Below are 12,569 nucleotides of genomic sequence, written 5' to 3'. Positions count from 1 at the left end.
ATCAGAGAGGAGCCGCTTCCTTGCTGCGAATCTGTGTCCGCGCGAGTGTTTTTGTGTCGACTCTGCCTTCCACCCTCTCCTCAGAGACTCTCGTGATGCACTGATGGATTCTGGGGGTTTCAGCCAGGGATGACTACCTTTCTAGGCCACGCCGTTTGCTCGGGTACCTTCAGTCTGCGGCAGTGATTTATGGGCTCTATTACCGGAGCACTAGAAGATTTCTACTTCTGAAGAACAAAACTAAAATGCAAGGAACCCGGAAAAAGGAAATTCCTATAAACAACCCAATACAAATCAGGCTCCAAAGGCTTCTGTGTATACAATCAAGCTCTTGCACAATTAGTTGTTTTGTTGCAACAACAACTAAAACCTAATAACAGACTAAACATTTGTCTGAAAACTAACACAATTTGACAAATTTGGAAAATATATCAAAACTAGCATTTTCTCCCCATCATATTTCATGCTTGAAGATGTTCTACTGAGATTGGAATATATAGAGAGTTAATAAGTGAACAAGTCACAGAAACCCAGTTTCTATTTACCAACTTTTTTTCTTTTCTTTGCACAGGCTATATTAAATAAAAGGACTGAAATTTGGTTAAACGAATTTGACAATAGAAGAAATGTCCTGAAGCCTCAGACAAACAGCGGGAAGAGTTCACTTTTGAGTCATTGTATAAGGTTTCCAACACAATGACCCTAAGCTAACCCTGCCATATCAGGAGAGACGACGATCACAAAGTGCAAAAATGCTGGAAGCACTGGGTGACACTTAAGCCTCAATCTGCCATTCAGCGAGTAGAAAAAAAAAAAAAAAACTTGAGGGGGGAGAGGGGGACAATAACAAAGAAGGTCTGCTGTGTAGAAAAAAAAGATTCTGAGTTTGTGTGTACTTAAAGTGGCAGACAATGAGCTTCCTTCAGTCACATCACATTTATCGATCAGACCTTTTTCCTCCTCAACGTTTCATCTCAAGCAACGTGTTTAGCAAGAGAAACACCCTTTAACACCAAAAACTGTTCAGTGAAATGCTTAGAAACACCTTGAAACTGGGGGGTTTCTAAACCATGCATTTTAAAGCACAAGCATCCAGGGTAATCCTTACAGAGTCACAGAGCTGTAAAATATGCTGCAGCGACGACGAGTCCTTCGCCGTCCAAAGAACGGGTTCTGAAGTGGCAGCGAATGAATATTGCTTTTGTCTCTTAATAAATGAAGAAGGAAGATCAATACTCAAATCGTATTGACCGATTTAAAATTTACAGTCCCTGACAACTGATAAAGCTCTTTCTGTTGATCCTAGAAGACAATAACACATCAAGCACAGGTTCATTACGATAAACATAAAAATATAATTAAAGACTGTATGATAGTAATTCAATTTTAAAAAGTGTTAAACTCATTAAATATACTCAATATGCTACAGAATCATGTTTCAAATGTTAGGGTATGTTCATTTGGGTGATTATTGCAAAATTACCCAAGACCAATAAAAAGCAGTGTTTTGTACCAAAATGTCAATCTACTGAAAAGTACATCCATGCGCTGCAGAGTATGTAAGGTTAGTCCTTGACCTTGATTTCCAAATGAAATAGAAAAATGTACTTCCATTGGACAAGCAGCAATCCAGTGACACTTCTCCGTGGCTCAGGAAAAATGCTTCAGATGTTGTCTCTGGTTGTGGACTAACACGAGGAATGTGGCAGTTCCAGCAGAACAAGAGACTGACCACAGCTCCTATCTACATCTTCTGAGTCTCCCTCAAAGACTTGAATGGGCTTTGCTCCACAAACCTCATAGCTGCAGTTAACCCTGTCTCCTCTTCTCCTTCCACAAAACTTTCCATTAATATGCGACCGAGTCAGCTGGCAGTCTCTTGAAACATATCACTGGGCATGTAGTGAATCCATATAACATACAATTTCCACTTACTGACGTAAGTGATAGTATTTATAATAAAATATCTGAAATAAATGAAAGCGTTAGACAATGCTCTAATTTATTAAGATGCATTCACATTAACACCACCTTAAGGGCACATTTAGATCTCATTAGACTCAATTTTGTAAGGGTTGAATGTAAATAAAAAAAAGTAAACAAACTGCTGCAGAAATTTATTCCGTGTCATCCTTGTACTATAAGTTAGATATGATGAATGCTAGCACTGACAAACGTGTGTGTTATACTTTAAGATGGTCTTACAATATTTTTCAGTCCAAGTTCAGTTTTTCTTAAAGATACCAGATAATAGACTCTAAAGAAGACCCACATTCAAACAAAGAAAATGGACTCGGGCATGTGGCAGCAAGGCCGAAACAAACCTACTATGCTAATTAAATATATAAGGGAGACTTGGCCCCTTAGTGATGGGAGAGAAGATGTTGTATGAATCTCTTGAAATGGCAGAATGGAAACATCCTAAAATCAGAGATACCAAAAGCCTCAACACAAACTAGACAATATTCAGGTACCCATAGGCAAACAACAAAAACAACTTTAAAGGTTTCATATCATGCTTTTTTTAAGCTTTCCAAAGTCAACTACAGGCAAATATAGGAGGAAATGTTGCCTTTGGAACTATGAAGTATTCATTTGTTATGAAATATTAGCTGTTTTCTGGTGCTATTTTTCCAACCTGGAAGAAAGACTCTTGCCTTCACTGCTACGCCGCCTCTCCCCATGTGGGGTCGCCCTACAGCCACAGTAGCATGCTATGAAAAAAAGAGCGGTTGCTGTCCAGATTAGGTGCTAAAAGAGCCACCTTATCTCAAAATTTAAGCAGAAATGATCGCGCTCTGCCTCACATCACCACTCGTTGGGGGTGTTCTTTACTAAGCCCGGGCGGTGCGGTACATGTAGACACTTCCTGGAGGGGGGGCGGGTAATCAACGTGCTCAGAGAGCAGAATTTATAAGGATTACTCAGACGTACATGAATCAAGCAAAATACCACTTTTGGTATGATTTTGATGAAGGCAAAGCATCATGACATGGTTAAAAGCTCAAAAAAGTAGATTGTAGTATGATACAGGCCATTTAATAGTCGCTCTGTTCATCTTGTCAAACTGCTGAATTTCTTTTTAACCCGAAATACTTTGAGAATGACAGAAAAATGGAAGATGGACACATTGCCAAACACTGAAACTGAAATAGGTTGTACAATAAAAAAAAATATATACATTTCTGATCGCTAGAGTGTCATGTTGAAAGTAAATTGCATCTCCTTGAACATAATAACGCTACTGTCTGACCATTTTTTATCATGCTGTGTAGGTTAGAGTATTTATGAAATGCAGCACCTTTTGTGAAAGACCACGTCCGGCTGTCTTTGTGTCACAGTCTTTTTTTCCACAGTCATGACCTGACCATCTCGGGATGAAAGTTCAGTGCGCTACATTTTTTTAATGGGCCGAAATAAATATTAATTTTTTGTCACAATATGCCTGTATGCAGCTCTTATATAAAGATAACTCTTATTATTATGGAATTATGCAATATTGTTAATTTTTATAATATTACTAGTAATGACCGGATGCCCAAGCAAGTTCATTATTTTGCTGTTTGTGCACACATACATACATACACACACACTGCTTTGTTGGTGTAAGGCAATGAATTCTCAGAAACAATAGCGTACAATGAACTGTACTATGCACAGATTAATGACCAGAAAAACATATCTAATCAAGAGGAAAGACGAACCTCGAAAAGGAAGCAAAAAAAGAAAAGTAAGGCTTGTGTTTTAAGCCGGCTCTGACTGTACAACAGGCGTATGTAGCAGCAGGTGCTGTGAACATGCATACTAAAACAGCACCGCAGAGCACAAGCTGCTCGCTCCAAGGAGAAATCCTCAGGATCCGGCACATCTGAGAGAAAATTAACCTCGACGTCCCCCCGTTCCTCGAGCGTGTTAGCCAGCTAGCCAGGTGATAACAGTGCAGTTACAATGTGGCAGTGCACACGAGTGAGGGGAAATGTTAATCCGACGTGCAAAGAACAACAACAACAAACAGAATCTTCACGAGGATGCGACAAATTAACAGCAGACGGCACATTTTAGGGTTTGTAGGATTTCCCTTGTCGTTCTACTGCCCTACTATCCAAATCTGGCTAATTTATGCATTAGCTTAAATGTGATGCAAGTGTAAAAATTAAACACACCACATGAATAATTCTTCAACACTATTTAATGACCCACAAAAGAAAAAAAATATACATTTTCTGCATTTGCAATTCAGCCGATTTCCAATCATAAGTATTTCTAAAGCTCTTGTCTGGCAGTATCGATTGTAACCAATTCCGATTTCTAAGATATATCTTCTTACATAACAGCTCCTATAAGAGCTGCTATGTAAGAAGATATACCAAGCAGCATACAAAATATTTTCCTCTAGCCTTCCTTACAAAGCGGTCAGTAGTTAGATAACTCAACATAAACCTTGATTTTACCTCTTTATTTCAAAACATATGGAAAAATATATTTAAATGACAGGTTGAATTTTTAAACATGCTGCTAAACATCTTTGGCATCTTATATTAGCAATTAGCTCGGTTATTACATGTGTATGTTTTAGAAAACATAAGTCCTCCTTTTAACTGGGATGTTCAAAAGGTTGCCAGTATTGAAGACTAAAGAATATTCTATTAAGATCAAAAGACTGAAAAATAAAATGGAGCAATTTTTCTTTTATGTTTAGCCTTCTTGTTATCTGCTAAAAGTATTGCTCTCCCTCACTCTGTAGCACCCTAGATGAACTACAAATATTTAATAAAAAAAAACACAGTTTCCGATTAAATACCTTTTTACATCTTTTGTGCTTCCTCTATTGAACACCTCAATGTAGTTAGCTAAAAAGTTAGCTAACTTTAGCATCCACACTGAAGAGTGGTGTTGTTTTTGCAACCCAATAGCACTTGCCACTGGTATAGATTTAAAGTAATCTTTTAATTTTACTAACAAGTTTCATTGGCTTGGAAGGGATATTAACATTTTGCTGTGGCCAAGCCAGAGTCATTGCTTGAATCATATAGTAAAAATGTGGCAGGAGCTTAAGATTAGGGTGTTGGCAAGGAGGCCTTCCAGCCTCAAAGACTTGGAGCTCATCATAAATAATCAACAGATCAGTGGAAACATCCAAAAAACTACTCAGCAATTATAGGATTTGGGGTTTGATTGCTGTAATGCCAAAAAAAATAAATAAATTCCAGCTGATTATGGAAAAGGGAATAACTAATTTTTAACATGTCATTTTTTTAATTAAAATGTGAAACAAACTTCCATATTTATACTCACTTTACCTTGTGTTATTATCTCTTGAGAGATGCATGTCTCAGGTCCTGTCCCACAAACTTTATGATTGAGTGAGGAAAAATTAAAATCTAAATGTGCCGGCGCATGAATAATTCTGAGATGGGAAAACAATCAGATCTTTGAGTGTCCTACTGGAAAGTCAAGCCTGAATTGGTCATTTCTTAGAGCACCTTTATACACATTTAAAATTAACTGTAAAAAGAAACAAATTAGACAGACAGACAGATAGAGAGCTGCAGCGATCTTTGCAATATTAAAGGTTGCAATGTCGCATTCGCAAAAGTAAGCTTTGATGCATATATAGGATATTATATTTCAAGAAGTATGCATTCACACCCTCTAAGCCAATAAAATGTCCAGCAAGTTAAAGTGACTTTATTGGCTCTTGATGCCCAAATTAGATGTATATTAAGCTCACAGAAAATGGCAGGTACATTGCTATGATGCCAAAAAAAACAAAAAGAGTTAGGATATCATAGGTTAATGGCAGTTTATGTAACCGTCACAATATTTTGCAATAGTATAACAATTACATGTTTTCTTGATGTTGTGTAACCCAACAGAAAAGGTTTCTTTCAGCACACCTTTATTTTTAACATTTTATCAAATACCTGTTTCTCCCTCCAGAGCAGCACCCCCTCCTCAATCAGCTGCTGCTTGAGTCTCAAACCCTCATCCAAGGTCTTCATCTGACCCTCCACGTACGCTCGCTCCTTCTGTCCCAGATTCCTGGAGCAAAAGGCAAGAGAGGGGACGAATAGAACCAACATTACTGAAGCAAAGCCTCGGCCACCCAGCCTCCGGTCACCCAGAATGCCGCAATACAATTTGTTTTAGGGAATGCGGTGCGGCAGAAATCCATACAGGGTGGGGTTTAAAAAAAAAAACAGAGGAGTAAATAAGATGCTATGTGGTAAAGTTAAATTATTTTTTAAGTCTGGTGCACAGAATGTGAGCGGGGACCTTGTGGAAACATAATGAGATGGGCTCTGCTTCTTTGTGGTGTTTTTTTTTTTTTTTTTGTTTTTTTTTAGGCAGGCAGGAAATAAATGAAACAAATAGAGGACTGTCAACAAAAGAAGTGGGTTACGGTGCATTTACACAGCAGCTTCCATTCCTGCATCCTACAATGGTCAAATCTGGCATGAAGCACAGAAGAGATAACAAATGTTCCTTTTTGTTTAAGTGAAAAGTTTTGCTATTGGCAGACTTCCTTCTTATAATAGAGAATATCTCCATTTTAGATGAGTCAAACTATAGAAATTAATCTAAAATACAAATAAACCCGTGAGTCAGACATTCCTTTAGCATGCATTAACTCTGCTTACACTAAAGTGTGAAACCAGTTTCTTAATGATAGAGATACAATGCCCCCTGGTGGCATAATGGTATAGTTACACCGCTGTTCAGGCGTGGTTAACAGCGCCTAACGCAGTGGATGTGATATAATCCTCCTATTAAAAGCGCTGTCAACAAAAATAAAAGTGGGACAAACTGTGCCAGATTCTCTGTTCCAGATCAAGTCAAAAAATCACCTTCACCATCTGATTTCCTATGAAGAGAAAAACGGAGTCACTTTGAAGGTGCCGAATCTCAGTTCTGATCCAACTTACCAGCAAGTGTTCTGGCAGCGAACGTGGCTGTTGTATTCATCTGAAGCGTCGCAGCAATCTGCAGAGAGAGGCAGGAGAAGACAGTCCAGTCCACATAAAAAAAGAAAAAGAAAGAAAGTCAGCACAGAGAAATGAACAATGGTCAACACTCTAAACCAAAGGAACCAAATCATCTCCGAAAACCTGAAATACGAGGATAAAAACTGCCATCCAGTTATGCTGAAAAACAATTAGAAACATTTTTATACGGTTCACTCAGTGAATACATTAAAGTTAGGGGAAGAGTCAATATTCAAAGCTTCAACAACGTTCATTACTTCTGTACAGCTTCTCTAATGTGCTCTGCTAGGCTAGTTAATAAATTCCACATCAGCAGTGCTAAAACTTTACCAAACCTTATTTAATGCATTCGTCTTTCAAAATACAACAAAAGAAAAGTGAGGGTGTCAAAAGACAGCCATGACCTCAAAATCCAACATGGCTGCCTTGCAGTGAAGAAAAACAAGTTTTATCTGCACCTCTGGCAGTTTTCATGACATTAAATCCCTCACATGCAACAGCTAGATGACCTAATTTACCAACCATGCTGCTACAGTGTTTGAAAGTTCAAAGAACATGCAAAAAGAGATGCAGTTTTGTTAGCTTACACTACTAACAACAATTAGCCTGATTATTGAGATTATGAAGTAGGAAACCACACTGATTTTTCCTGGAGCAAAGTGGAGTTGGGTTTGATATCGATCCCAGATGCAGGTTCTAACTTCAGTTTGTAGTCGCCTGAACTCATTCCTGGTTTACTGTGGTCCACTTTGGTTCATGGAGTTCTCAAAAATGTTCTCCACTATCCTCCTTCTTTACTGTTCAACCAAGGATCATTGTGCTTCAACAATTCATCTGTAATCAGTAATAATATCACTAAATTAAGCCCAGATTGATGCTAGAGGTTGCTTTGGGAGAACATTTGGACTATATTGGAATATACTGGATTATACTGCGCCAGTGGGGGACAAAGTGGGAAAGTGTTATACAGTAATATTTATTAACAAAAAAGTTAATTATTACCATACTTTAGAGCGCTATGCACCATATTTAGTGCACACCGTGGTGGAAAACTGAGTGATAATAAAGTCTAATGAGTTTCTTTGAAATTGAATATTCTACAAGAACATTTTAATAAATTTGACAATTGAAAAGTTAATTTAGGTCCGCTCTTACATTTAAGATAAATGTCAAACAAAATTAATTTATAGCAACACAAAAAGATATTTCAAGTTACTCAAATTGATGATTTTGGCTTAAAACTGATAAATAATGAATAATAATAATGAAAACCCAAAGTTGTGTTTATTAGTAAATTTTACATTACATTCAGTGCAGAAATTACTTCTTATGGCGAATCTTGGGCAAGACTGTTGCTTAGATAGTTATTCAGCAGAGTCAATGAGAGCTCGCTCAAAGAGCAAGTCCCGAAGAAGCTGACTGTTAACAGAAGGCTGTAACCAGGCATAGTCATGGAAAGTTAAGTGGAAAGATAAACTGTGCACAAGTAACAGGGATAACCGGAGCTGTAGGAGGATTCTGAAACAAAACTATTTAATAGTTTGGTGGAGAGTCACAAGGTGTGGGACGACGCGTTCTTTAAGAGCGAGCACACGCGGATGTATCAGGACATAAGATTCAACTGTTGCGTTCCTTGAGTTAAGCCTCCCCTAAAAAAGTCGTCTCTTTTAGGAAAAAAGTAATTGTTGCATTTTATTTTGGGAAATCAAGGTCCCAGTTTGGACCTTGGATTCTGGGACACAGAATCCAAATTTCTAAAGGTCTAGTGTGAGGTTTCCACAGTTAGCGATGATCGCCATGTCGCCCCCTGCTGTTCGTCCACCGTATTTTATCTAGTCAAACGTCTACGCAGCCTTCTGCTAGATTTCAGAGCACCTAACGTCCCCTGAAACACACTCCAAACAGCACCAACGCCTTGTTTAATCACCGTAGTATCCATGTGCATAATTGGCCAGCAAACTGTAGTTAAACTGCAAAAATGTTCGAAGAACAAACAATATTCCGTTTAGATTCTGCCTTTATCCAGCCACATCTTTATCAGTCTGTTCATTTTGCAGATGGGGACTGACTGGGCCTGTGACTTTTTCATCTTTAAAAGATGAAGATTAGGCCTTTGTGCCAACATCATATCTCTCTCTGATTCACAGAGGGTCTCTTGACATCAACCACTTATAACATCCGCCGCATCATGGTGTGTTGCAAGTGCTCTGATCTGGCTTTTGCTCAGATGTTTCACCCGTAAAGCGGGCGCAGTGGGAAATTTCCCCACTTATCCAGAAACCCCCATCTGTGGCCAGCAGAATGAAAAGTTTTAAGACTGAAATGAAAAAAAAAAAAAAAAAAAAAGAAACGAAAGCGCCATCTGAACTACAGATGAGATAAGGAAAATGTTTGATTTTTATGTAGGTATGGTGACAGAATGAAAGGACGAGTGGGGAGAGAATAAAAGCCGAGTGGAAAGGGTAAGAGTGGCTTGAGGAAATATTTCCTGTTCGGATAGCTGCATGTGGTCTAATTCTGCTTCTATGACTCCATGACTGTGCTCCATGAGATCAGCTAGAACAGAGAGCTGCTGAAGAACAAATAAAAGAGCAGAAAGGTGGTGACAAACCATCCGTTACAGTAAAATGAGGCGATCGTGTTTTAAGCAGCGATAAAGAATAATTCTGAGTGGGAAAAAGCGGGAATTAGCAGGATGTGAGCCCTCTGTGGCCACATCTTGTTCCCTCGTTGACATTAAACAAGATAAAGCTGTTTTATCCTGTCTGCAGAGCGCAGGAAGGAGGAAAAACAAACCTGATAGATTATCACACAATATTTTAATTCTTCAGATTTAATCCCCCACCTCCCCCTGAGAATTTTTTTATTTCAATACCAACCTAAACATGCATACAAGTGGATTGTTGTATTTTCGGTGGATAAATCAATTGTTATCAGATCTCAAATAAAGTGAGATAAAGTAAAAGCCCAAGAAGATGGAGCTGAAGGCATTATAGTTGCTTCTAAGCAGGATTTTTTTTATTTTTAAACCGTACAACCCAACGTAAACAGCCTTACCGCAGATGCCGTCGTTGACTCTCGATGACGGGATGTAGTGCGGCCTAAAACCCAGGTTGGTGCAGTAGAATCGGCCGCGGGGACACGCCGAGGTGCCTGTGTGGAGCCGGGTTAAAAAGAAGCGAGAGGACGATTACGAGAAACATCTCAGAAACCAGTTCTTCTCATTTAACCAGTAAAACACAATATTAAAAAAAAACATTAATTAAACAAATCTTTTATTAAAGTGACATCATTTCAACCTGATCAAATTCAGAACATCCAACCTTAAAAAAAGCTGTTGGCAATCCTGTTCAGAAACCGTTTTAAAAAAGTTTTTAAAAAAAAGGTTTGAAAAAAAAGGTTTAAAAAAAATAAATAATCGATTTCTGTGGGAGCTGCAGGCCTATAAAAACTATTTTTTTCCTGCTCTCACCACCCTCTGTCCCTCGAGTTCCAGGGTATCATCTTATATATTGGTTGTCCCACATGCCAATCATTCTGACGCACTCAGGTAACGCCAGTATGCATACATGTTCCTTGTTTCCTCTTGCTGGCTGCGCATGCGACCTTCTAATGTTTATGTATCCGGTTAGCTTAGCGATTAGCTTCAGTGTTAGCCATTCACTGTAGCTCTGCTGTTCTCACCGTAGACTTTGAACATGGCTGAGAGTAGCAAGAAGCTAACCGCGTACAAGTCAATGAGAAGAAGAGGAAGACTTCAGTAGAAAGAAATAAGACCAGAGTGGATATGGGACATTTTTTTCACACGATCCCCCTGAAGAGCGGAAGAGCAAGGTAAGACGGTTTTGCGAATGCGCAGTTATTCAAAAAGGGAAAAAAAAACACCAACCCTAGCTTTAATTTTTGTACATTCATTTAGTACCGTATTTTTTTGGCCTATAATTCATACTTTTTTTCATAGTTTCGCCGATCCTGCAACTAATTCATATTGACCAGTATGAACCAAGGAGTAAACATTACAGTCTATAATCAAAACTATCCTGCTCCTGTACCACTTAAAAATGTATTGAAACATTAACTTATAGACAACAAAGACTGAACACATGTTTGTATGTGTTGTTGTTTGAGTATGCGTTGAAGCCGGGGAGCTTATCACGTAGCACCGTTACGCTTACGGTCTAATTAGGTGAAATTTTGAAAACTTTCAGCGTAACGGGCCGTTATGCTTTTTTCTTCTTTATGACGCATTTTTTGACTGATGCGACTTTCTGGATATTCCAGAGCGACTTATAGTTAGAAAAATACGGTAATTTTATTTGTTTTTTTTTTTTTGTAAGATTTCGGTCTAGGAATGGACCATTAAAAAAATCCTGGTTTTGTGGCTGTTGGACCGTTTCTGTTCTGAGTTGGCCAAAAGCTGTGGATCGTTATCCTGCTGACGGATCCGATGGCCACCCAACGTCGTGTTTTTTGATAGGAGGTACCAGGTTTTATTTAAAATGTTGTAGTATTTTGAAGCATCAGGATGGGAAACAGGGGCCAACAGCATTACAGATCCGTCACCACACCCAACAGTGGGCCAGAACCAATTTTCAACGTATTCATCTTTGGATCCCCACCGGATTCAGCTGAGTGCTTGCTGCAAAAAAAGCCCAACCTTAGTCCAATCTGATCAATACACACAGTTCTAGATACAATCTGAATGGTGTCTAGCCTTTACGTTCATATCACTTGAACCAGTGGTTTGAAAAACAGCATCTAATGATTGTTATGAAGAACTGGCGGCCCCTAGATGACAGTCTGTGCTGCAGCTCTGCAACAGGAACCTTTGATTTTTGTTTTGTTCTTTAACCTCCCCTATCACCCTCCTGGCAAAATAAACCTGAGTCCTTGTCCAGTCTTGTTTGATGCAATTCCGGCATTTTTTTTCCCTTTCTTTTTGTTTCTTTTTTTTTTTTTACATGATTTTATTTTATCATTGCTTCAACTGCAGACATGGGCACTTTTAAGGAGTATTTTTTTTAAGTATGTTCACTTGTCTTTCTTGTTTTGAAGAGTCACTTAGGGAAAAGGTGCTGTGCATTAAATCAGTTTTCTGCCCTGAGGGAAAGGAAGTCCAGGTTCCTACACAGTGTTCAACCTAGAAAAACGATTAATTAATTCAAACTTTAGTGACAGTTGTTTTAAAAAGAATTGTTAGGCCATTTTGTTAAAGGAAAAAAAAAACTTAACATAGCTTTTTCTTCCTCACAGGAAATAAACAGTGTTTTTAAATTAAAGTTTGTAATTCTTATTGATATTTTTTCTTGCAAGATGAGGATTTATTTGAAGGGCTTATAAAAAAAAAAAAAAATAAAAGTGTGGAGAGGGCTGGACATGTCTTCGCTTTTCTTATGTTATTTGCATGCCCGCACGGGTGCCTCTGCTCCTTTTGCCTGCCGTTTGCATTTATTTTCGATTTATATACATATCTTAATCTGTGATTCCATCTCTTCAACAAAGGTAACAGTCTGTAACAGTTTGGACCAGCTATTAAAAAGGTAAAAATATATTTATGTGGAAAAAAGTTGACCTTTACTGCTG

General features: G+C 38.4%; 1 protein-coding gene across 3 annotated transcripts in view; it reads right to left on the bottom strand.

The window, feature by feature from the left end:
- Nucleotides 1-12,569, bottom strand: part of LOC105936193 (glucosidase 2 subunit beta) — a 222,567-nt gene that overhangs the window by 206,201 nt on the left and 3,797 nt on the right. For all 3 annotated transcript variants that reach the window (XM_012876905.3, XM_012876912.3, XM_021323747.2), the window contains exons 3-5: nucleotides 10,044-10,139; nucleotides 6,927-6,984; nucleotides 5,925-6,042 (exon numbers count right to left, since the gene is read on the bottom strand). In XM_012876905.3, coding sequence (XP_012732359.1) covers nucleotides 5,925-6,042; nucleotides 6,927-6,984; nucleotides 10,044-10,139 — 272 coding nt within the window. The remainder of the gene's footprint in view (nucleotides 1-5,924; nucleotides 6,043-6,926; nucleotides 6,985-10,043; nucleotides 10,140-12,569) is intronic.

This window comes from Fundulus heteroclitus, chromosome 14 (assembly GCF_011125445.2).
Source record: "Fundulus heteroclitus isolate FHET01 chromosome 14, MU-UCD_Fhet_4.1, whole genome shotgun sequence".
Lineage (NCBI taxonomy): Eukaryota > Metazoa > Chordata > Actinopteri > Cyprinodontiformes > Fundulidae > Fundulus > Fundulus heteroclitus.
This window is presented reverse-complemented; position numbering and strand designations above follow the sequence as displayed.